General features: G+C 43.0%; 1 protein-coding gene across 1 annotated transcript; it reads left to right on the forward strand.

Annotated features, from left to right (window-relative positions):
* The first annotated feature begins 621 nt into the window (after positions 1–621).
* On the forward strand, positions 622–9,159 carry LOC138650891 (arylacetamide deacetylase-like 4). Its single transcript, XM_069740748.1, has 4 exons — positions 622–844; positions 2,351–2,573; positions 7,046–7,109; positions 8,394–9,159. The coding sequence occupies exons 1-4, from the start codon at positions 668–670 to the stop codon at positions 9,148–9,150; spliced, it is 1,221 nt and encodes a 406-aa protein (XP_069596849.1). The 5' UTR covers positions 622–667; the 3' UTR covers positions 9,151–9,159.
* The last annotated feature ends 5,969 nt before the right edge of the window (positions 9,160–15,128 follow it).

The following is a 15,128-nucleotide window of genomic DNA, read 5'->3' on the forward strand; positions in this document are numbered from 1 at the left end:
AATTGGGGGAGTTGTGTCCCCATTTTCCAAGACCCGTAACATTTTTATTTTTAGTCTGATGGAGCTATATTTTCGTTTTTTTTTTTTGCGAGGCGAGATGAAATGTTATTAATGCCATTTTTGGATATACGTGATTTTTTAATCTAGTTTTTTATGTAATTGTGGCCACCAAAAAAAAATGTAATTTTGGCGTTCTTCAATTTTTTTTATTACGGTGTCCGATACTGATCCAAGTGTCTGATCAAGATCTGCAACACAAGTCTATGTGTCCATGAAAAAAATATCAGATCTCACTCAGACACTATCCGAGTGTTGCCTGTTTTTCACGGACTACTAGATAGGAGAAGGTGGAGAATTTTGGGGGGGTTTTCATACAAGAAAAACTGATGAAACGCTCACCAAAATTACTGATAAAATCTTTGACCGTTTTACTCATGACGTTTGAATGAGTCTTTAACATGGTTCATTCAAGAAAGAAAAAATATAAGTGCAAATTACGCCCAAAAAAATGGAGTAAAAGGAAAAACTGCCCCTTATCATATTATAAAGATCTCGTGCTACTTCTCCTTTAAGTGTCAGTTACTCTCTGTTATCATGCATTTACTTCCGGCAATAACTATGGAGGCTCACCAGGAAGTGAGAGAAGAAACAACAAAAAGCTGCAAGAATGCTCGGAGTATTGTGCGCTCCTCTCTGTGCAATCGGCATTTTCCTTGCCTTGTTCCTTCTAATATTTTTGGGAGTGACTTGGTATGAATCCTCAAAAGTTCAGATCCCATCAGGGATTGCAAATCCTGACTTACTTCGGAGAATTCATACATTTTCTACTGGTGCATTCGTCCTGGTGAGTCCATAGCCTGAGCCCCCAAAAATTCTTATCTGTGTTGTTTTTTTCTCTAATTTTTCAGGCTTCTAATTACGGTTGTGTGAGCCCACATCGGTGCCGCTGCTGGGGTCAACGTAGTCATTGGGGTTTTCTAAAACTACACTTGCACCCTAATTATAATTGACAAGCGTGCTTTTTGTATGTCATTCGGTACTTTTTTTAAGTGGGTAGAACTTGGTTTGCAACAATTTTTCCATAAATGTTCAAAAGTGGACAATTTTTGTTCTTGTTTTATTCCCTGTTTTTTTTTTTCATTCCTGCTACTTTACTTGAAATTTCTGCTTTTTCTTTTCTTTTTTTTTAATCCGCCGTACTGTTCTTTTTATTTAGTGGATCCAATAAGCTAATTTTTACCGTCTTCACCGAGGGCGTTTCTCACATATTTGTAGCTCGTGTCTTTAGGCTGTTCTGCACTTTTGCCCTATGAGCCGCACCTTCTTGCAAAGGCTGGAAAAACTGGCACTAAATAAAGAGGCTCATATCTCTGGAACCGTATGGTGGATTTAAAAAAAAAAAAAATGGAATAGTCAAGGAATAAAATAAAAAGCAAATCCTTTTGCTTTTTGAGGTTTGCTAACCCCTTATCAGTCACTGTTAATAAGACTAGTCTATACTGCTAACCCCTAGGACACCCATGTGTCAGAAAAACAAGGGATTTATTAATACATGGAGGTGGAAATTAAAGTTTGCGGCTCTTTGCTTGAATTCTAAGTGCTCGCTCACACCACCTTTAGTAATCGAACGAGTGTTATCTGATTATTTTATCTGATCGCACTTGGACCAATGATATGTAATGGGGCAATGCTTATCAATTATTTCTTTCTTATACCAATTCGTCATACGAAAAATAATCACAACATGCTGCTATTTGACGCGTATATCAGACGAGACTATGATTGCTTGGAAATCATCGAACTGCACTCGGATGGTATCCGAGTGCAGTTTGATTTCCGCGGACTCACAGAACGGAGAAATTTTGTCTTCATCTTCTCCACACACAGTGTGCTCACATCCGAGAGAATCGGATCGAACTATGCTGACAGTGTGATAAGAATGTCATTAGCATAATCAACCTGATGAGAGAATCTACCGTCATGTGATCCTAGCCTGAGGGAGTTTTTGGCTTGGGTATCTTCATGTCTACGAGGCCTCATTCAGACATCCATTTTTTATCAGTATGCTGGATCCAATTTTCTTCCATTTTTTTAGGAGGTTTGCATCTGATTTTATCATCATCAGTTTATCAACTTTTTTTCTCGTGTTTAAATTTTAAAACACGACAATTGGCCCCCACTAATTATCTTTTTTGTTTTTAATAATTCTTTTTTTTTTTTTTTAACCTAGAGACATCTACCAATAATACATTGAGAAATCGAGCCGTTGCCCGTATTGTTTGTTAATAATTCACCGGATTGTTTTTTGGGAACCTTCAATATGAAATTATTTTTAATTTTGTTTTCATAGGGGAAGGCTCTTGATAAATTCGGAGTAGGGAATGTTGCAGGCCTTATTAACTATTTACAAAAAATATCAGTACCCAAGCCGAAGGAAGATCCGGAGATCTTCAAGAAAGACTTAGAATTTGGAGGAGTGCCGGTGAGGGTCTACCAGCCCCGATCTCCTTCAGCTGGGGGCAGAAAAGGAGTCATGTTCTTTCATGGAGGAGGATTCGTGTTTGGAAGTATCGGTAAGGAAATCCGAGGATGATCCGTAGCTGTTCATTTGTCTTAGGGCTCATGCACACAGCTGTATTATAGCTCGGTGGCTCAGTGGTTAGCACTGTACTATGTATAGGGCAGATCAGTGGTTAGCACTGTAATATGTATAGGGCAGTACGGTGGCTCAGTGGTTAGCACTGTACTATGCATAGGGCAGTACGGTGGTTAGCACTGTAATATGTATAGGGCAGTACGGTGGCTCAGTAGTTAGCACTGTACTATGTATAGGGCAGATCAGTGGTTAGCACTGTACTATGTATAGGGCAGATCAGTGGTTAGCACTGTACTATGCATAGGGCAGCTCAGTGGTTAGCACTGTAATATGCATAGGGCAGATCAGTGGTTAGCACTGTACTATGCATAGGGCAGATCAGTGGTTAGCACTGTACTATGCATAGGGCAGCTCAGTGGTTAGCACTGTAATATGTATAGGGCAGATCAGTGGTTAGCACTGTACTATGTATAGGGCAGATCAGTGGTTAGCACTGTACTATGTATTGGGCAGTACGGTGGCTCAGTAGTTAGCACTGTACTATGCATAGGGCAGATCAGTGGTTAGCACTGTACTATGCATAGGGCAGCTCAGTGGTTAGCACTGTACTATGTATAGGGCAGCTCAGTGGTTAGCACTGTACTATGCATAGGGCAGCTCAGTGGTTAGCACTGTACTATGCATAGGGCAGATCAGTGGTTAGCACTGTACTATGTATAGGGCAGATCAGTGGTTAGCACTGTACTATGTATAGGGCAGTACGGTGGCTCAGTAGTTAGCACTGTACTATGTATAGGGCAGATCAGTAGTTAGCACTGTACTATGTATAGGGCAGATCAGTGGTTAGCACTGTACTATGCATAGGGCAGCTCAGTGGTTAGCACTGTACTATGCATAGGGCAGATCAGTGGTTAGCACTGTACTATGTATAGGGCAGCTCAGTGGTTAGCACTGTACTATGTATAGGGCAGATCAGTGGTTAGCACTGTACTATGTATAGGGCAGATCAGTAGTTAGCACTGTACTATGCATAGGGCAGCTCAGTGGTTAGCACTGTACTATGTATAGGGCAGCTCAGTGGTTAGCACTGTACTATGCATAGGGCAGCTCAGTGGTTAGCACTGTACTATGCATAGGGCAGATCAGTGGTTAGCACTGTACTATGTATAGGGCAGATCAGTGGTTAGCACTGTACTATGTATTGGGCAGTACGGTGGCTCAGTAGTTAGCACTGTACTATGTATAGGGCAGATCAGTGGTTAGCACTGTACTATGCATAGGGCAGATCAGTGGTTAGCACTGTACTATGCATAGGGCAGATCAGTGGTTAGCACTGTACTATGTATAGGGCAGTACGGTGGCTCAGTAGTTAGCACTGTACTATGTATAGGGCAGATCAGTGGTTAGCACTGTACTATGTATAGGGCAGATCAGTAGTTAGCACTGTACTATGTATAGGGCAGATCAGTGGTTAGCACTGTACTATGCATAGGGCAGCTCAGTGGTTAGCACTGTACTATGCATAGGGCAGATCAGTGGTTAGCACTGTACTATGTATAAGGCAGATCAGTGGTTAGCACTGTACTATGTATAGGGCAGATCAGTGGTTAGCACTGTACTATGCATAGGGCAGCTCAGTGGTTAGCACTGTACTATGCATAGGGCAGATCAGTGGTTAGCACTGTACTATGTATAGGGCAGCTCAGTGGTTAGCACTGTACTATGTATAGGGCAGCTCAGTGGTTAGCACTGTACTATGTATAGGGCAGTACGGTGGCTCAGTAGTTAGCACTGTACTATGTATAGGGCAGATCAGTGGTTAGCACTGTACTATGCATAGGGCAGCTCAGTGGTTAGCACTGTACTATGCATAGGGCAGATCAGTGGTTAGCACTGTACTATGTATAGGGCAGCTCAGTGGTTAGCACTGTACTATGTATAGGGCAGCTCAGTGGTTAGCACTGTACTATGTATAGGGCAGTACGGTGGCTCAGTAGTTAGCACTGTACTATGTATAGGGCAGATCAGTGGTTAGCACTGTACTATGTATAGGGCAGTACGGTGGTTAGCACTGTAATATGTATTGGGCAGTACGGTGGCTCAGTAGTTAGCACTGTACTATGTATAGGGCAGATCAGTGGTTAGCACTGTACTATGTATTGGGCAGTACGGTGGCTCAGTAGTTAGCACTGTACTATGTATAGGGCAGATCAGTGGTTAGCACTGTACTATGCATAGGGCAGATCAGTGGTTAGCACTGTACTATGTATAGGGCAGATCAGTGGTTAGCACTGTACTATGCATAGGGCAGATCAGTGGTTAGCACTGTACTATGTATAGGGCAGATCAGTGGTTAGCACTGTACTATGTATAGGGCAGCTCAGTGGTTAGCACTGTACTATGTATAGGGCAGATCAGTGGTTAGCACTGTACTATGCATAGGGCAGATCAGTGGTTAGCACTGTACTATGTATAGGGCAGTACGGTGGTTAGCACTGTAATATGTATTGGGCAGTACGGTGGCTCAGTAGTTAGCACTGTACTATGTATAGGGCAGATCAGTGGTTAGCACTGTACTATGTATTGGGCAGTACGGTGGCTCAGTAGTTAGCACTGTACTATGTATAGGGCAGATCAGTGGTTAGCACTGTACTATGCATAGGGCAGATCAGTGGTTAGCACTGTACTATGTATAGGGCAGTACGGTGGTTAGCACTGTAATATGTATAGGGCAGTACGGTGGCTCAGTAGTTAGCACTGTACTATGTATAGGGCAGATCAGTGGTTAGCACTGTACTATGTATAGGGCAGATCAGTGGTTAGCACTGTACTATGTATAGGGCAGCTCAGTGGTTAGCACTGTACTATGTATAGGGCAGATCAGTGGTTAGCACTGTACTATGTATAGGGCAGTACGATGGCTCAGTAGTTAGCACTGTACTATGTATAGGGCAGATCAGTGGTTAGCACTGTACTATGCATAGGGCAGCTCAGTGGTTAGCACTGTACTATGCATAGGGCAGCTCAGTGGTTAGCACTGTAATATGTATAGGGCAGTACGGTGGCTCAGTAGTTAGCACTGTACTATGTATAGGGCAGATCAGTGGTTAGCACTGTACTATGCATAGGGCAGCTCAGTGGTTAGCACTGTACTATGTATAGGGCAGCACTGTGGTTCAGTGGTTAGCATTGTACTATGCATAGGGCAGATCAGTGGTTAGCACTGTAATATGTATAGGGCAGTACGGTGGCTCAGTAGTTAGCACTGTACTATGTATAGGGCAGATCAGTGGTTAGCACTGTACTATGCATAGGGCAGCTCAGTGGTTAGCACTGTACTATGTATAGGGCAGCACTGTGGTTCAGTGGTTAGCACTGTACTATGTATAGGGCAGCTCAGTGGTTAGCACTGTAATATGTATAGGGCAGATCAGTGGTTAGCACTGTAATATGTATAGGGCAGTACGGTGGCTCAGTAGTTAGCACTGTACTATGTATAGGGCAGTACGGTGGCTCAGTAGTTAGCACTGTACTATGTAGAGGGCAGCGCGGTGGCTCAGTGGTTAGCACTGTACTATGTATAGGGCAGCTCAGTGGTTAGCACTGTAATATGTATAGGGCAGATCAGTGGTTAGCACTGTAATATGTATAGGGCAGATCAGTGGTTAGCACTGTAATATGTATAGGGCAGTACGGTGGCTCAGTAGTTAGCACTGTACTATGTATAGGGCAGTACGGTGGCTCAGTGGTTAGCACTGTACTATGTAGAGGGCAGCGCGGTGGCTCAGTGGTTAGCACTGTACTATGTATAGGGCAGCTCAGTGGTTAACACTGTAATATGTATAGGGCAGCACAGTGGCTCAGTGGTTAGCACTGTACTATGCATAGGGCAGCTCAGTGGTTAGCACTGTAATATGTATAGGGCAGCACAGTGGCTCAGTGGCTAGCACTGTTTTGCTTCATTGGGGTCCTGGTTTGAAATCCCACCAATGCCAACATCAGTAAGGAGTTTGTATGTTCTCCCCGTGTTTGCGTGAATTTCATCCGGGGTCTCCGGTTTCCTCCCACGCTCAAAAGACATAGTGATATAGAATCTAGATTGTGGGCCCCAATGGGGACAGTGATGATAATGTCTGTAAAACGCTGTGTAATATGATGGCGCTATATAAGCAACGCATAATAATAATCCTACTGAGCGGGAAGGGGAGGTGGTGTCATCTTTTGATAGATGAGAGGTATTGTGAACCCCATTTGCAGAAGAAGCAGGAGCCCGCCAGTTGTGCCTCCTATATCTGGCTCTCTTCGTTATAGCTCTAGTATTATCTCTTTATGTAAATGTGACCCGTTACTATTTGCAGCAGAGAATTGTTTTTTTGTTTGTTTGTTTTTTTTTATTGATAGAGCGATAGAACGGATCCGATAACTCATGTCCTGTTTATTTGGTTTTAGACACATATGACTCTCTCTGCCGATACCTAACAAAAAATTCTGGAGCCGTGGTCGTCTCTGTCGGGTAAGGAGACAATCATTCCGCTAACATTTCCTTACATTATAATTAAACTACCGTAATAATGTAGGCATGATGTATTATGTTCAGTGTTCATCACTTCAGCCTTCAAGTAATGTGACGACTAATTTCCAAAAGTGTTTTCCCAAACAATCAATCCGATTATAAAGGTGATGTCTGTTTGGTTGTTTGGGGAACTGTCCAAATTTTTGTCTTTAGTAGTTTGTATACACAAGGCCTAATGGGGAAGTAAATTAAAGGAAATCTGTCAGCAGAAGTTAACTCCCCCTGAATTATTTATATGTGCATGTACCTCTTTCAAAGACAAGCCCAGCAATACCTATACATGTCCAGTCCGTTCCTCCGTTACTGAGAAATCACCATTTGAATTGATATGCAATTGAGACTGAAGAGCTATGGTAGATCTGAAGCATCTGTCACTCCAGCTCTATTCAGCACACATCGTCGCTTCATCCTCCTTGCTTGACTGACGGACTCCTTTGCTTATGGTCGCACATCATAGAAGCTGTCAGTCAAGCAGGAGGAGGTGGCGCTGGGTGTGGGATAGAGCTGCAGTGACGTAGACTTCAGATCTATCATAGCTCTTTAGCTCCAGTTGCAGATCAATTCAAAAGGTGATTCCTTAGTAACAGAGGACTGAACTTCCCTAATAAAGGTATAGCTGAGCTTGTCTTTGAAAGAGCTACATGTGCATAGAAATAGTTTAGGGGGGTGAAATCCTGCTGACAGATTATTTATAGCTGCTTTTTTATTTAGATTTTTTTTCATTCCATTTTTTCAAGGGTCATAAATAAGCTGCAGTTTTGAATGCCACCCTTTAATTTACCATGAAATAGGCAATAAAAAGGGAGGCACAGGGTGGTAGAAGGTGGGTGTAAACTGCAATGATTGGATCTAGCTCTGATCACTGCAGATACAGGAAGGTTCTGGCTATATCACAAGTTGAGTAGGTTACAAGAAGGGCGGAGGAGCAATCATTTATCTATTAACTCTATGTGTCGGAAACATTTTGATCATTTAGGGGGTCCCCAATTCAGGACTCAACTCTTGGGGCTCGAATTAGCTGCAGACATCTCTATCTCTCTGCAGGAAGTAGCCTGACTATGGCTTGTTGTCAATGGACATAGTGTAAAAATGCAGGGTAATTATTAATACCTTAAGAAGAGTACCTCCAGACTTGGTAGAGGTAGTACACAATGCCTGTGAGAACCTTATAATATTCAGGTATTTACTCTCGTTTCACAAAAACATTTTGATTAATAATTTTAGGTACCGCCTGGCCCCAAAACACAGATGCCCGGCTGCATTTGATGACTGTGTCTTGGCTACAGTTCACTTTCTGAAGACGGCACAAGAACATGGAGTCGATCCTTCTTCTGTTATAATATGTGGAGACAGTGCCGGGGGCAATCTTACAGCTGGGGTTTGTCAAGCTCTCGTGGGTAGATCAGATATTCCAAAGCCTCTTGCCCAAGTGATGATATACCCATCGGTCCAGAAGGCGGACTTTAATGTACCATCTTACCAACAAAACAAGATGGTCCCATTGTTACTCCGAGAAAATGCTTTATACTACTCACTGACCTATATAGGTGGTGATCTCTCTTTATCAAAAGAAATGATGAAGGGCAGCCATGTTCCTCCCGACGTAAGACAAAAATTAAGTAAATGGTTGAGTTCTGAAGAATTTAAGGTTGAAGGCTACAAACCTCACATCATGGCGCCCTTTAGTAAAGACGTTTATGAGAAAATTAGGAAAGTTCTTGACCGTCCATGTTCTCCATTGTTCTCTGATGATGCTGTGATCCGGCAACTACCACAGGCCTACATACTAACATGTGAGTTTGATGTTCTCCGCGATGATGGGATACTCTACAAGAAACGGTTGGAGGACAATGGAGTCCCGGTCACATGGTATCATGTTAAAGATGGCTTCCATGGAATTGTTAGCTTTTTTGATCAACCTGATGGGGTGTCTGGAAAGCTGGCTGTGGATAATGTTATTACTTATATTAAAAACCTTTAACTCTTAAAAGTGAAAAAAATTGGTGATTTTAGATGACCCAAAATCTTATTCTGTTTCAAACGATGAATTTCAGCTTTATTTTTTCAGTTCTATTATAAAATTGTTACCTTTTACTCAAGGGTTTATCTCACTAAAGTTTTGATAGATGAGGTCCATACATGATGACATGTGTCAATGTTATCTAATCAGTAGGTTGTTTCGAAAAAAGGTCATATCCGAACCTGAACCTCGTCAATAAAAAAACTACTTGAACTTCTCCAAGAGTATGAAACTACTCTTCAACCAATAGCAGCATGGTAAGTATCATACATCTATGCCTCTTCACTTGATGTGTCAGTGTTTGGCACAGTGCTTAAAGGGACTCTGTCACCTGAATTTGGAGGGAACAATCTTCAGCCATGGAGGCGGGGTTTTTGATTCACCCTTTCCTTACCCGCTGGCTGCATGCTGGCCGCACTATTGGATTGAAGTTCATTCTCTGTCCTCCATAGTACACGCCTGTGCAAGGCAATCTTGCACAGCGCAGGTGTGTACTATGGAGGACAGAGAATGAACTTCAATCCAATATTGCAGCCAGCATGCAGCCAGCGGGTAAGGAAAGGGTGAATCAAACACCCAAAAACCCCGCCTCCATGGCTGAAGATTGTTCCCTCCAAATTCAAGTGACAGTGTCCCTTTAAAAGAGAAGTAGAAAAGTGCCTGGCATCCAAAACATTGTCAATTTATCATCAATTGTATAAAAATCTGTACTAGAGCCTTTATCTATCATACATTTAGTTGTGACTTCCTCATATGGAGCATGCACTTTTTTGATTCTCCAGACTCTAGAGCCTGACTTCATTCCCCAACTATCTATTAATCCAGAACATTCGATAATCCACTACTGTTGAACACTCGTAAGTGCCTAACAAAAGGAATTTCACCAAACTACTAATTTGTTTTGGTTCAGTTACTCACACCTAAGGGTATCGTCACACAGTGGCACTTTGGTCGCTAGGACGGCACGATCCGTAACGTTCCAGCGATATCCTTACGATCTCGCTGTGTCTGACACGCTACTGCGATCAGGGACCCCGCTGAGAATCGTACGTCGTAGCAGATCGTTTGAAACTTTATTTGGTCGCTGGATCTCCCGCTGACATCGCTGAATCGGCGTGTGTGATGCCGATTCAGCGATGTCTTCACTGGTAACCAGGGTAAACATCAGGTTACTAAGCGCAGGGCCGCGCTTAGCAACCCGATATTTACCCTGGTTACCAGTGTAAATGTAAAAAAAAAAAAACACTACATACTTACATTCCCGGTGTCTGGTCATGTCCCTCGCCTTCAGCTTCCCGCACTGACTGGTGAGCGCCGGCCAGACGTAAAGTACAGCGGTGACGTCGCCGCTCTGCTTTCCGGCTGTCCGGCGCTCACTGTCAGTGCAGAGAAGCACAGCGCCGAGGGACGCGACAGGAATGTAAGTATGTAGTGTTTTTTTTTTTACGTTTACGCTGGTAACCAGGGTAAACATTGGGTTACTAAGCGCGGCCCTGTGCTTAGTAACCCGATGTTTACCCTGGTTACCGGGGACCTCGGGATCGTTGGTCGCTGGAGAGCTGTCTGTGTGACAGCTCTCCAGCGACCAAACAGCGACGCTGCAGCGATCGACATCGTTGTCGTATCGCTGCAGCGTCGTTTTAGGGTGACGGTACCCTTAGTGATCTTTCAGATGTGCTAGTGTTCACCATAGGTCATTCGTTAATGTGGTCTATGATCTTTTTGAGCTTTCTTACAGTCTTATCGTATACATAACGTAATTCCATGGGGACCTCAAATCTGTTGTTTTATTACAAATGTCCCCCAATGGCAGGGGGACAGCTTTAATGCCCATAGGGATGAAACCCTATTACTGATTGAGGAAAAATTTGACATCGGATTGAACACATCTATAACTTCCACTCTATGAAACTGGTATACTTGGCCCAATGCAATAATTCTCCAACCCAAAGGTTACAGGAACTTGCTGCCTTGGACCTTAGGTGTGACCTTCTTAATGTACAGTTCCTCTAAGAGGACATGGGAAATATAGCGAGATAATTTTGAGGCCTACTCCCTAATGCTGGCCCCTAGAGGTTTGCACTATGGACCTTTGTCAGTTCCAGGAGTCTATGCAGGGCCATCACCACTATTTTTTCCTGATTATGGACTATAAACCTCCCAACGAGGTTTCCCAAGTTGCCACCTCATTTCTATCTGAGGATATTAAGCCTGCTTTCATCAGCCAGCAGAGAGCTAGGAATAAATGTCCAACTCAATCTCCAATCTACCTAGAGGAAACTCTGAGTCAGCCTCACTATGTTTTGGTAAAGGACTGCAATGGGAACATTGGCGTACAAGAAATCAGCGGATTCAGGATAAGAGAGAGGCAAGTGAAGCTGGAAGCACCAGATATTGCAGTAGGGGCAGTCACATACAAGAGCAGCAGAGAAGTACATGCAGTACAGAACTTCAGCAGTAATATGATTAACAGCCGAGACATATATGCAATCAAGGACTTGCAGTAGGGATATGGTTAAAAAACAGAAACGCAAATGCAATTTGTTAACTTGGTTGCAAGAGGCGATTACACACAGAAATAATATACGTATAGGCTATCTGGTAACTTGCTTGCAGAGCCAAAGGTGTAAACAGCCCAAGTATTAGCAGATATCTGACTGAGCAAGGAAATAGTTGCAGATTGCAGGATAGCAGACTGGTGTTTGCTGGTGCGTTCATTATTCACCTGGATGTATCTGAAAGGCTGCAACAAACTCCTTTAAAGGGACACTGTCACCTGAATTTGGAGGGAACAATCTTCAGCCATGGAGGCGGGGTTTTCAGGTGTTTGATTCACCCTTTCCTTACCCGCTGGCTGCATGCTGGCTGCAATATTGGATTGAAGTTCATTCTCTGTCCTCCATAGTACACGCCTGTGCAAGGCAAGATTGCCTTGTGCAGGCATGTACTACGGAGGACAGAGAATGAACTTCAATCCAATATTGCAGCCAGCATGCAGCCAGCGGGTAAGGAAAGGGTGAATCAAACACCTGAAAACCCCGCCTCCATGGCTGAAGATTGTTCCCTCCAAATTCAGGTGACAGTGTCCCTTTAAATATCCTAGTAAATGGATGCAATGCTTCCTGAATACTCAGTCACACATGGATGCCTGAGCCAGCCTTAACACGCCTTGGGTGATGACCTTAAAGATGGTTTCATGGTTTTCAAAGTAACCTGGCACAGGCTAGTACAAAGGGAGACGGCTATAAGAGAAGGGAGCAAGGCCCAATGTTGGAGTCGGGATAGGTGAGTAACAGTTTTACTTTGAAAGACCCCAGAGGTGGATGCAGCCAAGGGACATTTAAGGGAAAAGTTGTCCAAGAAGCTGGCTGTTGACCTGACCAAGACGTGAATGGCTAGGATGAGGAAAGTTTGGTCATAAAAAGTCCTATCATTTTAGATCTGCTAAGTCATACAAAGTGACCATGTTTACTCCTTTTGGGCTGATGTCAGATGTGCCTGAACAACCAAAGGTCAGCTAGATATATCCATGGGCAACTGACAGGAGAAACCAAATTACCACTCGGTGAAAACCACTGCTGCTTTTCTTAGGATCAAGTTTGTACCTCTGCGATGTCTGACAATATAACTGCTGTGCTGAAGTATGTGAGTTTATATTCCCTTAGTTACCTGTCGGGTTTACCTAACATGACACACTACCGTACTGGCGGGAGCAACCCTTCATTTCACTGTTTTGTGTGTAAGGATAGCGGGAAGAAGAGATTAGTGGACCAACTTAAAAAAGAAAAAAACACTACATTTTGGTATGAATTTGCCACAAAAATTTTAATTCGCCATTTGGACGCCATTTTGGATTCTTTTGAGCTCTCAGAAGGGCTTACAATTTAATAAAAGATTATACTTGCTTGTCCACGTCTACCCATCCTCCTGCGTCAACTCCCCACCCAGACTTTCATGTTCTGCTGCTAGTTTGGCTTCATGGGGTCACGTAAGGCACAATGTGCATCACTGGCATCAATATAATGCCACAAACTGGTAACACCTAGTTGTCAATATTTCCAGGAAAATTAATATTTAATTTTGCAGTGGCAGCCAATATATCCAGGGGTATTCCCCTCCTAATCGCCAGCATGTCACACTCATGTAGTAGGGTCCCAGATATTTTCTTAAAACTGTGCATTATACCTTTTCTTTGGTATTGCTATTATCAATAAATTGTAGTAATAGCAAATAGTGGGATAAAAACATAATATTTATTATGTAAAATCTAAAATAAATATAGGAGGTCCACTCCTGGCCAATAACCAAAACACACCAAAAAAGTAGCACACAACTTATAAATAATAAGAAACGCCCTGTTAAGCAGCACCCCAAAGTTACAAAACACCGGTTGGTGTATTAATGCTTAAGCAAAACATTGAAGGTGTGCATATAAAAAGGATAACTCAAATAAATATCATTATATTGAGTATAGATAAGTAATAATCTCACCACAATATGAAGATACATCCTCAGTTGTTCCCTGGCGACCCCTCATTTGCATGGAGGAAGGGTCAAGTCCGAACCCAAACTTGCCTAACATCAGAGATTCCAATTGTGGTCTCCCGATGCGTTTCCTCAGTTAAGATTCATCAGGGGGAGTAAAAAAGTATGGTCGTGCCTGGTCCCAGGCTAGTACTATATTGGCTCCCCTGATGAATCTTAAATGAGGAAACACGTCAGAAGATGACAATTGAATATGCAGATCAATTATCGGAAAGTGGAGCTGAGCACCTTATAGGTTGAAGGGTAGGATGCAGTGCCCCTTACTTTCTAAGAGGCCCCGAGAATGGTGGTTATAGCAGACTTATGAGGCAGCAGGTTGACTTGAACAGGGGCGAAACAGTTGGTGCTTGCAACAAAAGGTTGACACTTGCGGCAATTTGTAATGTTCCACCATTCTGCGGATGTCTCTGTGCCTCTGTTTCAGCAGGTCACACTCTCTATATTGGTCACTCACAACTCCTCTCCTGGTCACCTTTCAATGGCAGCATTATTCTGGAATATATTGGTTTATCAATTTTGCACACTGGTGCAGCCTACTCTCACAATCATCCATGACAAAAGCAACATACTGACTAAGGATTGGCATTTCTATTCACACGTCACCTTCCAGACTTTTCAGGTGATTATCTTTACAGACGGATATACTCTTCACTGTCAGGAACGAGAATCTGCTCCCTGTGAAAATCTGTGCCCAATATTGGGGGTACCTAAGGCTGTTGAGCATGCTACCCAACTGCATGAGGATATTTTTGATCCTGAGGATTATCTCTCCTGAAAACTCTAAGGCCTTCTTCAGACGTCCAATTTTTCCACGTACGAGAAGATAGGAGCGATTATTCCGATCAGAGTGTGGTCAGAGTGTCATCCAATTTTCTCATGCGTGAAGTCATTGAAGAAAATACTTTCTCCACCTTCTCCATTCTGACAGTCCGTGAAAATCAGATTTTTTTTTTTAATGGACCAATTGACTTGGATTTTTTAATTTTTGATCCGATACGTCTCTGCCATTTTGCTCTCACCGACTTGTGACTTGCCCCATTAACTATCACAGGTGCGAGTGCTATCCATGAAAATCAGAGCAAAATTCGGATGTCTGAATGAGGCCCAACTGTGACCTCATCACTCTCTCCTCAAGGCAATGGAATAATTCCGTCTGTTGAAAATATATTGCATCCTAAAACTTTTAAAGGACAACTCAGATAAAGCAATGACATTGTGTAAGTGGCACAATGGACACGTCACAATGCAGAGCTACAAAACATACAACTGAGGAGCGTTATTCTATAGGGAACAGACCGGTTGGGACAGACCACAGGCTGTTTATAAATTACATGGAGCACTGGGCTTAAGGGGGTTAAATGCATATACGATATGTCCCCAATGAGTTGTCCTTA

Source organism: Ranitomeya imitator, chromosome 10 (genome assembly GCF_032444005.1).
Source record: "Ranitomeya imitator isolate aRanImi1 chromosome 10, aRanImi1.pri, whole genome shotgun sequence".
Taxonomy (NCBI): Eukaryota; Metazoa; Chordata; class Amphibia; order Anura; family Dendrobatidae; genus Ranitomeya; species Ranitomeya imitator.